Genomic DNA, 19,389 nt, shown 5'->3' with positions numbered 1-19,389 from the left:
TCCAATGGGCATTTGCATTTTAAGTACTCTGCAATTATGTAAGAATATATTTGCATCCTATAATCATCAAGGCGGGTATATTGTTGACTCCCTGAAATAGAATTATGTAGAAACATAGCTTAAAGAGTTGGAAGAGTTTCCTAATAGAAATTTGAGTAACATAAATTGCCTGTAATAGGAGTGAAGGGGACTTCCATGACTCATTTATTCTTATAAGATCCCATGTGTAAGTAAAAAAAAGTAAAATCCCCATGCTGCTTTAAATATCCACTATCGTGAAACAAAAAGTTTTTTGTTAAATATAAATTATATAATGACATCTCCAATCCTCCATTCTATTTGAGAAATCCAACAGAGATGTAGGTATTATTATTAAAGATTTATTTACTTTAGAGAAAGAGGGAGAGAGAATGTGGGAGCATGCAAGTGGGGGGAGTGGCAGAGGCAGAAGGAAAGAGAAAATCCTGCAGCTGACTCCCCACTAAGCATGAGGTCCCACATGAGGCTCAATCCCAAGACCCTGAGATCATGACCTGAGATGAAATCAAGAGTTAGATGCTTAACAGACTGAGCCACCCAGGCATCCTGTAGTACCATTTCAAACAGTTTTAAATTCAGTAAGAGGATCACAGAAGAATAAGGGGTAGAGAACTGTAGAGGAAGGAGCATGCTATTTTAGTGGTGTTATAAACTGAATATTTGCATCCCTCTCAAATCTGTATGTTGAAGCCTGAACCTCCAGTGTGGCTATATTTGGAGATGGGGCCTTCTAGGAAATAATTATGATTAATTGTAGTCATAAGTGTAGAGCCTTGCTACAACAATTAGTGAATGTCCTTATAAAGAGAGATAACAGAGTTTGCTCTCACCTTCCCTGTGCCAGGGCATTAAGGAAAGACCATAAGAGGACACAGCAAGAAGGCAGTTATCTATAAGCCATGAAAAAATTTATCACCAGGAACCAAATCTGCCAGCAGCATGTTGAATTTGGACTTCTCATCATCTAGAACTGTGAGAAAAGGCATTTTGTTGATCAACCCATCCAGTCTATGCAGTTATAGCACTCCAAGAAATTGGGTAAAGACCACTCTCTCTTGAACAACATTATATATGCTTCTTACATGAGCAAAGATAAAAGTAATATGAGAAATGGGCAAGTGAGGAGATGGAGAAGTTAGGCAAAATTTCATGTAAAAGAAACAAGAAATAGTAAGGTTATAAAGCACAAATCAGCAGGGCATGTTTGGCAAAGATTCAAAAGTAGCACAAAGAACTCTGGCAAAGATTTCAGATGTAATGCATCTGAAATACATGCTTAGGAATTAGAAAAGTTGGCAGAGATCAGATCATATAAGATCTACCATATTAAACCATTACAAGGATTTTGGATTTTATTCCAAGATGATGTGAAGCTTCTTGGAATGTTTTGAGCAAGGTAGAGACATGATGTGATTAATATTTTTAGAAGAACACGATTAGTCCTAATTATGAATAGGCAATAGGTAGATTCAATGAAAATAACAGAAATTCTGAAAAACCTTGCATACCACCTTAAATAAATATTTCATTATGCCAAGTGGCAAAGGAGACAATAGAATCCCACTTGAGCAGAATGTTGAGGTTTTTGTGTTTTAAGATTTTATTTATTTATTCATGAGAGACAATGAGAGAGAGAAAGAGAGTGAAGGAGGCAGAGGGAGAAGCAGGCTCCATGCAGGGAGCCCAATGTGGGACTCGATCCCGGGTCTCCAGGATCATGCCCTGAGCTGAAGGCAGGCACTAAACCGCTGACCACCAGGGCTGCCCAGAATGTTGAGTTTTATGGTAGAGCGCAGTGGTGCCTTAAGCTAATAAGAAACTTTTCCAGGGCATTTTAAAAATAAAAACAATATAGCAACTTTAATCAATAATTTGTTCTGAATTCAGTGATAGGCCCAGTGTTAGAGCAGAAAGCAAGATATGTAAATTTAATGTATATCTATATATCTTTATCTACAAATATATATAGATATAAACAATTTTTATACCAAACATATATATATATATGTGGAGAGAGAGGAATAATCCACATAGTTAATGTATTCAGCACATGGATATGTCCATAAAAATGATATTATGACTTGAACGTGACTCTAGGAGACATAAGATAAGATCTTAGATTACTGTGGTATAATGATAAGTTTATACTATAAAAATAGGAGAGAGAGAGAGAGCAAGAGAGCGATGCTCAATTCTAAGCTTTTTAGAAATAGCCACAGGACATTAAAAGTTATTAGCAGCTGGAAAGAAGACAGGATGAAAACTTTGAGTAATGAAAAGTTAAAATAAATTATATTCTTTAATAACATGATTTTTTAAAAGTATCAGCTTATTGATGAAAGGAAAAGGATAACCACCAGCTTTCTGAAATTCATTTGAGCATGATGAGATCACTATAGACCCAGGATAAGAAGATCTATATTTATTTTCAAGCAGATAAGTAAGAGGAAATAGGTAATGACACAGTTAAACAATGAAAAATATCATGTGTAATTGAATATAGATTTAATTTTTCAATGGAAAAGGAAGACAGATGGCACTATTAAAACAATTTCAATAATAAGTAGATTTCCAAAGATGAGGATATATTTTAGGCTCAGAAATCAAAATCGAAAGTCCTTCACAAAAGGAGGCTGGATAAACTTGTTCAGACACTACAAGCAGGCATGCATCACAGAAACTCCTTTTTTTTTTTTTTTTAAATTTTTATTTTTATTTTATGATAGTCACAGAGAGAGAGAGAGAGAGGCAGAGACACAGGCAGAGGGAAAAGCAGGCTCCATGCACCGGGAGCCCGACGTGGGATTCGATCCCGGGTCTCCAGGATCGCGCCCTGGGCCAAAGGCAGGCGCCAAACCGCTGTGCCACCCAGGGATCCCCAGAAACTCCTTATGTCTTATAAAATCTTTATCAGCTTAGGAGGAAGACTGCTTGTACCAATAACCTTTCTTTCATACTCATTGAAGAGTAGATGACAATTTGTCTTTGAAATATTCATATTTTTCAGAAGAGGCTAGGAAATGCTGCAGTCACAAATTCACCCTCTCATCTCAGTAGTTTACAGAACAAACAATTGCACTCACGGTACGTGCTCACTGCAAGGACTTTCCATCAGCACCCAGGGATCCAGACTCCTAGTGACTCCACACACAAGTGTAGCTGCAACATCTGAAACAAATTCAAAGTGTTATCCACTCACAGTTTATTTTAATATTAAATAAGTAGGGATTTATAGATATTCATAGGAATGACTAATTGCGTGAGGGATTAAAATTTTTTTCCAAGTATCTGATGTTCTTAGACTGTTCCTGTACAATTCACTGCAGGCCTGGTCACACACCTGTGAGACTGATCGAAGTGCAAACCTGATCCTGTCTTCTTTAAGCTGATAAAATAACTGGCTGGTAAATTCATTTTCAGTTTTTTAAAAGGCATTGTTGGTACATTGGTCTTTTGATAAAAGTCGATATCGATTTTACTGATTCGAAGAATAAACAAGAATGGCTTTTGTCAAAATAGTTATAAATTGTTATGAAGACTAGAGTTTTTCTCTCTCACCGTAAACTGCGTATTGTGGTAACTCTGCCCTAGTAACACGAAGTAAAGGTAGAACAATTCACCGAACGGTAATGGGGTCATTAGGCCCTGAACCTGGATATGACAGTTTATAAGTGAATCAATTATAATATCCTATTACGTCAACCCCATATCGCTTGCAGGATTGTTCTGAGAAATGACATTTTGCAAAACAAGGGATGTGATGTTTGCTGACCTTGGAGGAGTTTAAAAAGAGCAACAGTATCTCTATGCTTAAGTCAATTCACTCTCAGCTCTATACCTGGGTTTCAGGTGACTCTATTCAGGAGATATAATTTATTTATTCAAAGGAGTTTAAATATGTTTATTTCTTGGGTTGTTGGCAGGCATAACTATGATTTAGGGGAAATAGCCCAACTATATTTTTTCTAATACATGTGTGTATGTTAGGTAAATATATTTAAAAGAAGAACAAACATGCATGCACACACACACAAAGAAACCCAGTATGAACAATTATAATTTCCTTCTCAGGTTAAATACAATTGCACAATAGCACCATTGAAGTAATGTCATGAAAATACAAATTCTTAATTTGAAATGGAAATCTCACACAAATATTTGAGTTGCACACTACTTGAAATATATGTGCTCTATGTTATTAATGTTATGCATTCCTCAGAATCCTTTGTAATTCTTATCCCTTTGTGCATGTGAATACGAACTTATTTCCTAGAAGTCATCCCTCTGTGATCCGTTATCAGTTGTACCTTATCTGAAAAAAGTGAGGGTTCTTTCAACATACTTGGAAATGCCTAAATTCAAAACAATAATTCCCATCAGCCAAACTTATGTAAGATTGATAAATTATCCAGAATATCAACTTCCTATACTTAAATGAGAAACAGAACTATCAAAAAGACCCAGATATTCACAATTTTCCCAAACGTTGAGGTAGTAATGGCATATTTTGTTTTTTAGTACTTCCTAGGAATAGGACATGATAATATGTTCGCATTGTAAACTATATAACTGGCCACTCACATATTTTCCTAAATTCTAGTTGATAAAATATATTGGAGATTTTAATGTCAATTTGGAGATACAATATCATTTTTATTATTCATCAGATTTTTTAAGCACAAAGTAAGCTGAAGGATGTCCATTAATAACGAATGCTAAGGGTGCCTGCATGGCTCAGTCAGTTAAGTGCCTGACTCTTACTTTCAGCTCAAGTCATGATTTCAGGGTCTTGGGATCGAGCCCCGAATGGGGGTCCCTACTGAGCAGGAAGTCTGTTCCCTCTCCCTGTGCCCCTCCCCCCACTCATGCCTGTCCTCTAAAAAATAAATAAATCTTTTTAAAAAAGATTTTATGTATTTATTCATGAGAGACACACACAGAGAGAGGCAGAGACACAGTAGAGGGAGAAGCAGGATGCAGGACTTGATCTCGAGTCTCTAGGATCACGTCCTGAGCCAAAGGCAGACACTCAACCACTTAGCCACCCACTGCCCAAAATCATAAAAAAAAAGAGGGGCACCTGGGTGGCTCAGTCACTGAAGTGTCTACCTTTAGCTTAGGTCATGATCTCAGGGTCCAGGGATGGAGCCCCTCATAGGGCTCCCTCCTCAGTTAAGGGGTCTGCTTCTTCATCTCCCCCTGCCACATCCTCTGCTTGTGTTCACTGTCAAACAAATAAAATCTTAAAAAAAAAAAAAAGAAATTCTACTGTATCCTTCACTTAATATCTAGTGAGCAACTACTAGGTATTGGGCATAATTACTGGCATGGGTTACAACTTTGAATAAAACTGTCTCTACTTTCGAGCAGTTTACATTCTACTGGAGAAGACAGACAATAAACTATAAAATAACTTGATGTGTAATGTTAAGTTCCATTTTCTATATAAAAAAATAAAGTGCGATAAGGACACTAGAAAAAGCCTGATGACTGTAAAAAGAGTGATACTTTTCACACAGGGAGTGATCAAGAAAGGTCTTTCTATTAATGTGATCTTTGGTGGAGACAAGAATGAAGTAAGAAAGTGAGACATGCAACTACCTAGAGGAAAGGCATAAAGAGAATAGTAATGAATGGTCTTCAATGACAGAAGCAGCACAGCCCTATGAATGTATAAGACATTATCTGACAGTTTGTTACATAAAAATATGGGTATTTAACATGCTTCTATTCTCTCAATAAAGAAGAATGTTACAATGATCATCTTTGAAAAACTCATCTATGATTACTTCCTCAAACTAGATTTTGAGAAGTCGATTATGAAAAGTACATGTTACCCCATCAATGGAGAAAATCAAAATTAAAAACTAAAGGTTGGTTTTTCTTAACACTTATTTTTAGAGAGAGAGCATGCATGCACATGCACGAGCAGGAGATGAAGGCAGGGGGAGAGCATCCCAGTCAGAGTCCTCACGGAGAATGGAGCCTGATCTGGGCTCAATCTCACAACTCTGAGACCATGACCTGAATGAAAATTAAGAGTCTGACTCTTAACCAACTGCGCCACCCAAGCACCCCTCACAAAAAAAAAAAAAAAAGGTTTTGAAGAAAACTGAAACAACTTACACTTTCACTACCATTACTTGGCTCTTCATTTCACTGAATTTTATTCAGTTTTGATCATTACTGAATACTATTTTTTTTTGGCTTCAAAGGTTGCTAATATGAAAGGCAGAAAACGGAAAATTCTACATTTTTCTCATTACTGATTCAATTAGCTCTCTTACATTTTTATAATCAAGGATTCATTTTTTTCTTTGGCATAATACATTATATATTTGAGTTTCCTTCCTCATGTATCATTTTGATGCAATTTTTCTACCTTGAATTTATTCTAAGAAAATCTTTCTATATTCCTATGAATAATTATTTCCTGTTTTTTGCTCTTATTTTAATATATATTCATTTAGACTAGAATATTCATAATTTTTCTCAGTGACAATTAGGGTGTTTCTTATTTTCTTCTATTTAAACATATCCTCTCTTCCTAACACCTCTTGTTGAATTTTCCATTCTTTCCTCATTGTTGTATTTTGCTTTTTGTTTCATATCCTAATTTCCTACATTTACAACAAAATTCTTTCCTTGACCAAACTCTAGCTAGGCTCCTCTGAGACCTTTCTTGAACAGGCCTGAACTTGGGCCTATAAAGATTAAACAAACAAACAAACAAACAAACAAACAAAACACTAACAGGTTCTAACAGCTCAGGGCTGCATCTCTAGCATCCCAAATTCTTCTAGCTCTTGGCTGCCTTATGCGTAGAGTGGGGACCAGGGAGTCAAGGGTGAAAGTGAGAGCAACTTCCTTTGTGTCTGAGAGTCCCAGGGTTTCTATAATGTCATTCTAGCCAGTACTTGGCTGTTAGCCAATTCATCACATTTTTAGCTCACACATTTTTTTTTTCTTTCATGTATTTCAAATATGCTTCTATATTGTCTTTTGACAGAAGAATTCCTGTGTATATTTCTCCTAAGGCAAGGGTAACCACAAAAATGAACTATAGGGACTACACCAAAATAAAAAGCTTTTGCACATCAAATGAAACCATTAACAAAACAAAAAGGCAACCTACTGAATGGGAGAAGATATTTGCAAATGATATATCTGATAATGGGTTAACATGCAAAATACATAAAGAGCTTCTATAACTCAACAACAAAAAACAATGGGATTTTTAAAAAATGAGCAGAGGACTTGAATAGACATTTTTCCAAAGAAGTTGCATAGATGGCCAAAAGGTACATTAGAAGATGCTCAATATCACTAATCTTTGGGGAAATGCAAATCAAACCACAACAAGATATCATCTTACACCTGTCACAAAGGCTAAAATTAAAAAGACAAGAAATGAGAGGTGTTGGCGAGGATGTAGAGAAAAAGGAATCCTCGGGTACTGTTGGTGGGAATGTAAATTGGTGCAGCCATTGTGGAAAACAGTATGGAGGTGCCTCAAAAAAAATTAAAATGGAAATACTATATAATTCTATTACTTGGTATTTACCCCCAAAAGCTAAAAATATTAATTCAAAAATATATATGTACCCCTTCGTTTATTCCAGCATTATTTATAATAGCCAAGATACAAAAGTAATCTAAGTGTCCATCAATAGACAAATGCATAAAGAAGAGATATGGTATGTGTTTGTGTGTGGGTGTTATATTGCTCAGTTGTAAAAAAGATGAGATCTCACCATATCTGACAAAATGGATGGACTAGATGGTATTATGCTAAGTGAAGTAAGACTAAGAAAGACAAATACTATATGATTTTACTTTTATGTGAAATCTAAGAAATAATACATATGAATAAACAAGCAAAAAGCAGAATCAGAGGCATACATACAGAAAAAACTAGTGGTTGCCAGACAGAAGGAAGGTAGATGGGATCAAAAAATGGGTGCAGGGAAGAGGGAGATACAGGCTTCCAGTGATGGAGTGAATAAGTCATGGGAATAAAAGACACACCATAGGGAATTTTATAATTATCTGCTTACACTTTTAGTAAGACATTGTACTGATTCATATTTTTTATGTGATACATTGATACTGTAAAAACATTCTATGGTAACAGAAGGTAGCTACTTTTATGGTGAATATAGTACAACCTTGAATCACTTTGTTGTACACCTTAAACTAATGTAGTATTGTGTAAATATTTATTTATTTGAGAGAGAGAGAGTGGGGGAGAGAGAGAATCCTAAGCAGACTTCCCACCGAGTGCAGGGCCTGACATGAGGCTCCATCCCGTGACCCTGAGATCATGACCCCTGCTGAAATCAAGAGTTGGACACATAATTGTATGCTTACATTTTTGGTAAGTCTTTATGCTGAATCATATTTTTTAATGTGATTCAGGTATGATTCTTTAATTTATTTTTCTGTGAAATTAACTTTTCTGAACCTTGAGTGGTAAGGGTAAATCAGAATTGCTTTTATAGCTTTCTGACTCTAATGCTTCTTTTTCTGATGTCCTAACAAAGTGATAAAAATAACATACTTTCTGAGATGGTGTTTTCCACTGCTATTACCCTAATTTTATCTAGATCTTTGTTTTGCTTTACTCTTATTTTTGCTGTCCTGTTCAATGAGTATTTCTAGACATTTAGAATGATAGTTATCAGAAAAATACTATGATTTGTTAATTCTGAGTTTACAGGGATGAATCTGATTCAGTTACTGGAGACTTCTTTAGACCATTTGCACTTGTATGTGCAATGTGTTTTGCAAAAACATCTTCTAGTTTCCACTGCTGTTTGCAAATTGGCCCGTGGTCCTTTCCAGTAAACTTTTATTGGAAAATTTAGTATTCTGTTTTCAAGTCTATCAGATGCCTGTTTCTCAGTTCCATTTCCTACTTTCGTCATGTAATTTTCTCCTAGATAACTGTGCATGCTTGGCTTTGCTGTTGGAAAACAAATCAAATTACTGATATACCAAAAAATAAAAAGATCAAATTGCATAATGTAATAGATCAATCCAGAAAGTCCAATATTTAACAGATGCCTTTTAAAAACAAGAAACATAAACTGTTCAAAACTCCCAAAATGTTCTTGCATACTAATGAAAATAAACTGGAGCATGTTGTCATGAAAGAATAAACTTCCAAAGATATGGAGTTCAGTATCTAATCTGGTATCTAATTTCTCTGCATCACTACCATATGCTAGAAAACTGAGTGAACAATACCCAGCCAATATCAATCAAGGGTGAGGGTCCAATACATTTATCTTCAGACATACAAAACCTCAAAATATATCTAAGTTATTTCAAAGAGTATCAAAGAAAATAATTGAGAAATGCACTTCAACAAAATTAAGGTGTAGGCCAAAGATTTTGGAAAGTTAATCCAACTCAGAAAGTCCTTGGACAAGAGCTATGCCACAGGCTTTAATAAATTAGTTCAGTTTGAGATATAAAATAGAAGAGACCATAAGGCAACTACTGGGGGGAAATATCATACTTGACTATATGGAAATAAATGGTCATAATTTTAAGTATATAAAAAATAGGGAATTATTAACTCATGTAACACCAATGGTCTCAGAAATGACAAAATATTTCTGTAATTATTAAATGAAACACTCACCACTGATTTATCCAAATATTATGCAATAAATCTAGGGAATGAGGGAATGAAGGAGGAAAGGTAATAGTAGTAGTATAGTTAATTTATTACCTATTATAATAAGAATGCAAGAAATGCCTCCAAATCGCAGTGGTAGATGAGGTACATAAGCACATTTTTAGAACCATGTGATGAATTCTAAAGCAAATATCTAATGGGATTGACAATTGCTACTTCTCAGACAAGGATTATGGGTGAGAATGGAAAATACAAGGAATCATTCATTCCTTTTACTGTATGCCTTTTAACACCATTTAACTTTTACATGCATAACCTTTATTTAATTAAAAATAAAAAGAAAGTAATACAAAAATAAAGAATTTATAAGTAAAGAATAGACATAAAGTAGACTCAAGAAAAAAGTGATACATCACAACATGGAAGAAGACTAGGTGATTCTCTGATTATCGACTTATATCATGATGGTGATGATCTGAATTACATTATTATTTCGAAAATGACTTCTATCTGTCCGTTCTAGTCAAGCTTGTGTGGAGCTAAACTTTAGACTTAATACTTAGCAAAAATATTACCTAGGTAAGGAGATTAATTTTAGTCTCCTAGGAACAAGAACAATAACAATAATAATAATATCAACTGATAGATGTGTTAACAGGTTAGTGGGAATGAAATAGTTTTCAAATGATCAATACATGTATTGATGTATATTGATTCATAACATCATCTACCTTGGGTGATAATAGACACAGCACCCTCTGAGATGTTCATATCTTCCATTTTCTTTTGGTAGCAACTTTAGTGTTTTCTTTTACCAATAAATTTCCATATCTTAACTCAGATTGTGTTTTTCCATTCAAAGAGTTTTAGAACTTGATTTACCTTGTATCCTCTATTAAATCATACCTGGAGGTACTATCAAAAGTTACCTCCGCACTTCTCAAACTGTGTTGAATGCTTTCTGGTTTCCTAGGCATTAGGTTTAATACGATTATTTCAGTTTGATTAGAACACTGTTTGCCTTAGGAATCATCCATATCTTTTTGCTGCTCACAATAATTAAAATTAATCAGATCCTTCCTTTTCATGGTCTTGAGATTTAATATAAAATATGCTGCAGGCTTGGGATTCTCCGGAAGGGAAACTCATTATTATATTATTTCTCCCCTTGAGAGAATGAAATATATTTTTAGGAACAGCGCAAACTTTTCAATTAATATAAAGTACAATAGTAAACCATATATGATTTGGGTGTCAATCTTGGCTTAAGTTCTGGGATTCCCAAGGAACTATTACAGAAAAAAATTTCCTTACGTGCTTATAATTTATATATCAATGTAACACATATTAAAATTTACTATTTAAAATGTAATTTCTTATTTATTCACATTAGACTACTTCAATGCATTTTTGGAATTGGACACCTTTGTTAGTTAATATACAATTTAGGATACTGAAACATTTTAAAACTGTGCTAAACTTTTAATGTAACTGAAGAGATTTTGTTCTTATGAACATAATAGAATATTTATTTTAGAAAAATTAAGCCCAGGGCAGCCCAGGTGGCACAGCGGTTTAGCGCTGCCTTCAGCCCAGGGTGTGATCCTGGAGATCCGGGATCAAGTCCCACATCAGGCTTCCTGCATGGAGCCTGCTTCTCCCTCTGCCTACATTTCTGCCTCTCTCTCTCTCTCTGCATGTCTCTCATGAATAAATAAATAAAATCTTAAAAAAAAAGAAAAAGAAAATTAAGCCTATGTTACTAAATGCATAATAGATTTACTAACCATAGAATTTTTATATATTATTATGTAAAGCAATATAGTAAACCATGCAGAACTCACTTTGGTGTGTCTCTGGCTAGTCATTCCTTATCCCTAGAATACTGAAGAAACCCATACAAATTGGAGACTAAGTCTGTCTTCTATCCCAATCCCCATTACAGATTCTTTTTATCTTGTTTTAAAACTAAAATTCTTTACTCTCAAACCCAACTTCTCCCATTTTTGCTATTTAGCTTCGTTCCACAGCTGCCTGTAGCATATGAGAAACATTAACAAATCTAGAGAATTAATTTGTTCAACATTTGCCAATGAGAGTAACACTAAAATCTTTCTGAAGTTATTATATTTCTTTTTTTTTGAAGTTATTATATTTCTAATTGTTCAAATTGAAGATCATTAGAAAGGGCTTGAATGTGAGAACTTAAAATAGCACTAATAAACTTTATCTCATGGTGAATAAATCTTTTCCTTTTCACAATGTCTGCTACATGGACTGATGAACTCATTTGAGAAATCTTAACAAGGCTAAAAATAATAACTGATATTTACTGAAAGCTTTCCACGTGCTGACCAATGGCACTAGCTTTTCCACTTCTCACCCTCAACTTCTGACTTAGGTGTTATTTGTGTGTGTGTGTGTGTGTGTGTGTGTGTGTGTGTGTGTGTGTGTTTTAAGATTAATTGACTGATTGATTGCTTTTAGAGAGATAGAAAGAGCATGCACAAGCAGGAGGGGCAGAAGAGAATCTCCAGCAGACTCCTTGCTCAGCACGTATCCTCATGCAAGGCTCAACCTGAGATCAAGACCTGAGCCGAAATCAAGAGTCTGATGCTTAACCGACTGAGCCACCCAGACCCTCCAGAGTTACATGTGATTTTTTAACTCAATTTTACACATAAAAAAAAAAAAATCAGATACAGAGAGATTAAGTGGCTAACCCATATCCCTTAGACTTACGTCATTTATATTGCAGCCTGCCCACGTGGTCATTATACCATGATGGTACCTCTAAATAAAACCTTTCAATTAAGGATGGGAACTGTGAATCAGACTTCCCTCATTGTTTTGGTAGTCACATTTGAAAATTTCATCTCAGTACCCTGACCTCTCCTGCTCCATGGATCCCGACCTCCACTATGCTTCAATATGCATATACTAGAACTGTTTTTACCCATAACTCCACCATCTTCATTGCAACCATCCCACTCTCCAACCAGTACTTCTTAATGTTACAGCTTTGAGTATCCTGTCTCCAAAATTTATGTGACCTTCTAGAACAAAAAAATACATTTTTATACCAAAATTTCACTACTGCTTCACTGTTCCATTTAACAACTTCCTTTCCTTGTGAGTTGAAATCCCATTGTCTAATTTACCCCCTTCATTATATCCTAAACTCCTTTATCACTGTGTATCTGCATGCCATCTGCCTGGCCAAACCTCAAAACAACTTAAATCCTAACCTCTTCCTGCAAAGCATCTGCACATGTATCACATTGAATAATGTGCCCACACTGAGGTAACAAAATCAAAACCCAACACTACCGAAAATTGTACTCACAAACATGCCCACTCTCCTCATTGTAGATTTATAAACACTTCCAGTTTTCCTAAGTGCTGCCATAGTAATTATTCTGTATTTTCCCAACCTACTAATTCACATGCTTCACCTCTCCTCTATTCGAACTTCAAGGTTCTTTTCACATTCGCCTGTCAACCTTGCACTCCACACAGTACCACCTCTGCTCTCCCATTGCATCAATGACAGTATTTTATTTCTCCTCTCCTGTTACTGCTCCAAAAAGTATGTGCACTTTTGCAATAAACACCAGCCTTTTCCGTTACCGAAGAATCTCTCCAGCCAGTGTGCATATGTGTGATCTCTCTCATCCTAATTCTTTTCTTTGAACCCAACACTCATCTAACTACTCCATCACTCTTTCTGCACCCCTTCCCATTCCTCTCTTCCTGCTCTCACACCAACTATTTGAATCAGATTCTTACTCCACAACTTCACTGAAATCATTCTTGTCAAGGTTACCAGTGATCTCAACATTGTTATATCTAATTGTCTATTCTCAGTCTTCATCTTACTTGGTCAGCAGCAATTAACACAATTGATTACCTGATTTTTTTTTTATTTGGCTAAGAGACATTCTACTCTGATTTTATTCCAGCTTCATTAATCACTCTTCTCAGTGCCTTTCACTAGTTCCTTCTTTTCTCCTTGATCTTTAAAGGTTGGAATACCCTGAGGTTCAAGTTTTAGACCTCTTAGCTTCTCTGACTTCACTCAATTCAGTCTTTAGTAATAATATCTAGTCTTATGGCTTTAAAAATAATTAATACACAGATGACTCCCAAATGTAGGTTTCCAGCGATACTTCTCCCGTATATTTCAAGTGCATGATCCAAAGCTTTGAATATCTCCATTTGTACGTTGAATTGGCCTCTTACACCTAACATACCAAAATCCAAACTCTTTTTTATCCAAACCTACTCTTCTAGTCTTCTTTTTTGGTCAATTGCAACTCTTTCAAAAGAGAATTCTTCACTTGCAGAAAGTTCTGAACTCTTTCTTGCCTCTTTCTGTCTCTCACAGTCTATTCCAAGCTTTCAGAATAAATCTCCTTTCAAAATAAGCCTATCATAGGGATCCCTGGGTGGCGCATTGGTTTGGCGCCTGCCTTTGGCCCAGGGCGCGATCCTGGAGACCCGGGATCGAATCCCACGTCAGGCTCCCGGTGCATGGAGCCTGCTTCTCCCTCTGCCTGTGTCTCTGCCTCATTCTCTCTCTCTCTCTCTGTGACTATCACAAATAAAAAAAATAAAATAAAAAAATAAACTTTCAAAATAAGCCTATCATAAAACAACATACTACCTCCATCACTTCTACCCATGTGTTCCAGCTATCATCATATCCCCAGTACCTATCTTCAATGCTAAAGTCATATTATTTCTTTTAAAATATAAGGATAAGCCTGTTAAACTGCTCAATATTCTCAAGAGTTTTCATAAAATACTAAAAATACAGTTAGATATAATGTCCTATGTAAACAGAAGAGTAGCTGTCAGATATTAACTACTACCACTCTCTCCCTGGCACATTCTGTCTTATCCAAACTTCCTCAAAATAGTAATATAGTGAAGATGTTCTCACCCAGGGTCTTTGCACTTACAATTCTCTCATACTTAAATGTTCTTTCTTCTTGTAACCATGACCCATTCACTGCCTTACTTTCTAGATTTCTTCTTACCTGCCAGTATATTAGTGAAGTCTTTAGTGCTACTTATATGCTTCCTTATTTATTTGTTTCTTCACAGGATTCATCACCATGTAACATAATGTACATTTTACTTTTCATCAGTTTACTATCTATCTTCCTCACAAGGATGTGCACTGTGAAGACAGGATATTTTTAAAGATTTTCACTGTTATATATCCTAGAAAAATGCTGCCAAAGCAGAAAGGCTCAATACAAATTTGTTGAACTAATTAATTAAAAACAAAACGGACAGGCGTCTCAAGTATCCAGATGGAGCAATGCAGTATGGCAAATCTAGAGAATCATCAGTAAACCAAACCATACTGAACACACAAAAAGACAATAAGTTCTGGGAAATCCACATAGATGAAGTGAAATGAAAAAAAAATAAAAAGGCTAGTTTGCAGATACCCATCACATCCTCTCCCCTCCACCCACCACACACACTGCTTTCAAAGCTACTTAGGAAAAAAACAAAATTTAAACAAAACAGGTATGTTCTGGACAGCACTGTAGACTCAAACGCCTCACTGAGATCCATGGTTCATTACTACGATAAATAGATACGCAATCATCAGTGTGCACTAACCTGTAGTACAAGTAGCATGATGGAAGGAAAACAAATTCATATCCACTTATAACTCTATATTTCTCTATCTCTGTTTCTACCACCATACCTAGCCTATTCTGAATGATATAAGAGAAAGCCAAGAAGACAGCCATATCTCTTAATTCAGATGTATTTGTGCTTTTAAAAAAAATACAGAATACAGTAGATGGGAAAAGCAGCAGAGGTCAGTGTATCTGTATCATAGATACTTCAATTCCATTTATTTTTTGATAACCATTCAAAGCATATTTTGAAATCAACCAAAATTTCTATTGTATCTGTTATATATTGTTGCATAACAAACTCTCCAAAATTTACAATTTAGAGCCACAAAAATGTATTATCTTAAAGTGTCTATGGTCTGGGAATTCAGGAGTAGATAAATTGTCCTCTGTCTCTGGGCTGTGATCAAGGGCTGAGGTCATCTCAAGATTTGACTTGGGGAAGATCTACCTCTATGATAAATCATGTGGCTGTTTGTAGGCCTCAGGCCCTTGCTGACTGTTGGCAAGAATCATCTGTTCCTTCCCTCATGGGCCCCTCAGTAGGGCAGCTTGCAACACGGCAGCTGCCTTTCCTTCAGAGCAAGCAAAAAAGACAATGAGAGGTAAGACAAAAGTCACTCTCTGTAAACTAATCTCAGATGTGACATTTTGTTGTATTTTATTTATTAGATATCAATGGTTAGGTCTAGTCCGCACTTAAGAGGAGATTAATCAAAGGGATAAAGACCAGCAAGTAGATATCACTGGGGGCTATTTCAGAGTCTGCCTACCATACCATTACCCTCTGACCCACTTTTGGCCAACTGGTGCTTAACTGGTTTTAAGCAGGTGCCTTAAAGTATAATACATTATTTATCATCTGTTTTTTTTAAACTAAGTCCAATATTCAAAACTTAAAAGAAAATGTTCTCTCTTGATCTTAAGAAATTTAAAGGATAATGTAAGCTGCATATATCCTGAACATCCCTGATCTATAAGAATTTGCATGGTAGATGGTATTCTTTAGAGACCAATAGCTGCCTGTAATTGCTTATTTTCTTCCTCAAATCAAGTTCTCTAACTCAGAAAAGTCAAAGCACTTGTCATGGATCCATTGTTATGACCCATGTGAACATTACTTTTGTTAAGCTCTGTTTCTCCATCATAATGTATGAAGTCCCTCCGTGTAAACTGTAATTATTTTGGGAAAACTGAGAAAATTATAAAACCTATACACAGGGACACAGGACGGACAGTGCAGAGAGACTGCTTTATGGCAATTAGAACACTTAGATGTATGGTAATTTTTTAAAAATTGAAAGGATGAATACACAGATACCTAGAGCAACTCTACTGATAAATTTAAAATAAAAATCCATGCCTAATGCAATTGAGAGGTATTTTAACTTCTTGTACTACTCCTTGGGCACCACTCATTGTTCTCAGGACCCCAGATAATATTATCTCTGGCTAAGTTATCCCTTCTGAGCACTTGTCCTCATATCCAACTTCCTATTAAAATCATTACATGGAAAATTCACAGATGTTTCAAAGTCTAAGCATAAAAAAAATTTAAATCCTTTAAAAGTTTTAAAATTATAAGAAGACACAAGTCCTTAACCCTGACCATGGCCTAGAAGGCTCTCCCAATCTCTTCATGCACATTTTGTTCCACTACTCTCCCTATTTCTTTCTATGATACAGATATTCTGATGTTCACTTCCTTCCCCCATAGTCACTTAGGTATTCTCACAAGAGAAATTATAATTTTTGTGAGAAGAGAGAAAATAACTTCTACTGTACATATCCACATGACAGATGGGACTGCCTCATGCTAATGAAACTCAGCCATAGAGTATATACTTCAAAATTAAAAGGTTACAAATACATGCATACACATGTATACATACACACACACACATACACACAGAGAGGATACAAGGAATCCTCTTTACCTGGTTAAGATTTTTATCAACCTCATGCACATATACATACATATACACATACACATTGGGGGGGGGGGGGATATTAATAATGCAAGCTCAATCAGAGAAAGAAGCATTCTTGTATCCTAAACATATAAACCTGTATTTGAACTGAATAGAAAAGTATTTTTCATTTTTTGGAGGTAAGTATATATAGCAAATCTTCTTGGTAATTATAAGATATATTACAATTGTTCTATTATGAAAGTTTTATCTGCTAATTGGCATTGGATATTTCATAAGCCAGCTGTCACCTAATTACAAAACCTGAAAATATCTTAGGAGGTTTTAGTCGAAATTGAAAACTCCACGTAAGAATAAGTTAAATTATTATTTTTTAAATCCTAAAGTCTGCAGTTTCGTTTCTTACTTAGTTTCATATACAACAGGGTCTAAATAAAAAGAAAATATGGTGTAAGTGACAAATGAAAATGGGAGAAAAATCAAATCTTTGGGGGGAAAGAAAGAACCCTGAAGATTTGAATGAGTTAACAATGCTCTTAATGTTACTTTCCCACATAATGCTCACTAGTTTCATGTAACCATGTGTAACTCTTGAAGCTGGCAAAGGAAACAAAATGCTCTAGTTTACCTGAATAGAAAATGAAGCACCTATATTTGTTTCTAAATCAGGTATCTCTCAAATAATTTAAGGATATGTCATTAAATTATCAGAGCTTTGTAATTTAATAAAAGTAGATACAGATTTTCCTCCATAATAAAACACAGAAATATTAAGTTACACAAAAACAACATGCACATTGTGCCAAAAGTTAGCTGTGTGCAGTGTTTACAAATGCAAGCCATCATATATAAAAAAGCCATTATACGCCTAAAAATTTAACCTTATAATACTAAGAACTTTAATTTAATATCAGAAAATTTCAATATCCATAAAGCTATCAGAGAGCAAAACATTATTTTAGGGGATCGCTGGGTGGCTCAGTGGTTTAGTGCTGCCTTCAGCCCAGGGTGTGATCCTGGAGTCCTGGTATCGAACCCACATCAGGCTCCCTGCATGGAGCCTGCTTCTCCCTCTGCCTGTGTCTCTGCCTCTCTCTCCCTCTGTGTCTCTCATGAATAAATAAATAAAATCTTTAAAAAAATTATTTTTAGTGTTGATACACTAAGTGGAATGGCATTGATTTGTTATAACAGAATTAAAAAAAAAACTACAGCCTAATATAGATAAATAGCTCTCAAGTATGACTCCAATATTAGCCATATTTTTGTGTCTAGATTTGGCTAAAAATTTAAGGGAATGGAAGGTGGTTCTTTACAGCACCATGGAGCAAATAACTTAACCACCTCTGCTTCTATGCTTCTTTTATCTACTCATACCCTTGCGAATCTCACCCCAGTACTTCTCTGTAGACCTTCTTTATCCTCAACTGTCATTTTACAGAATCACCCATGTTTTTCTCTCTCTCAAGCTCACCAGGTTTTTTGTTACATACCAAATTCTGTTCTTTTCATATACAGAACATTTTAGTCTTCTCTTTGTTTCACTGCTCTTTTGAAAGCTATGCCCTATGAGCTTCAGATTTTATAGTCAAACACAATTACCAAGGTATTTTCAAAATCAAATGCCATTTATACTCAAGATAAAGTGTGTGACGAGCACAGGGTGATGTAAGGAATTGTACTGCTACATTGTATACCTGAAACTAATATAATACTGTATATTAACTAGAATTAAAATTAAAACTCAAAAAGAAGTGATCATTTCCAACAAAATTATATAACAAATCTCCCTATATTTGTATATTTTTATAATACATTTTATATTCTAGCACATTTTTAGATTTAAAGAGAGAGAATTCCACATATGCACCTCCTACCTCCATATATTTTTCTCTATTTTCAGCATCTTGCATTAGTGTGGTGTACTTGTTACAACTAAAGAATATTCAAACTTTATTATTAAGTGCAATACGTTGTTTATACAGTTTAATCCCTTTGTGTTGTATAGTTCTATGAGTTTTGACAAATGTGTATTGCCATTTAACCACCAGTGCAGTTTCATGCAGAATGGTTTCACCACCCTAAAAATCCCTGTGCTTCACCTATCCAT

The 19,389-nt window shown here is 35.3% G+C and overlaps 1 protein-coding gene across 1 annotated transcript in view; it reads right to left on the bottom strand.

Moving 5' to 3' along the window:
• The window catches only part of LOC112677819 (translation initiation factor IF-2-like), a 106,576-nt gene that overhangs the window by 52,314 nt on the left and 34,873 nt on the right, over positions 1 to 19,389 (bottom strand). Inside the window, exon 4 of the mRNA XM_035696182.2 lies at positions 3,123 to 3,207. Coding sequence (XP_035552075.2) covers positions 3,123 to 3,207 — 85 coding nt within the window. The remainder of the gene's footprint in view (positions 1 to 3,122; positions 3,208 to 19,389) is intronic.

This window comes from Canis lupus, chromosome 10 (assembly GCF_003254725.2).
Source record: "Canis lupus dingo isolate Sandy chromosome 10, ASM325472v2, whole genome shotgun sequence".
NCBI classification, from domain to species: domain Eukaryota; kingdom Metazoa; phylum Chordata; class Mammalia; order Carnivora; family Canidae; genus Canis; species Canis lupus.
This window is presented reverse-complemented; position numbering and strand designations above follow the sequence as displayed.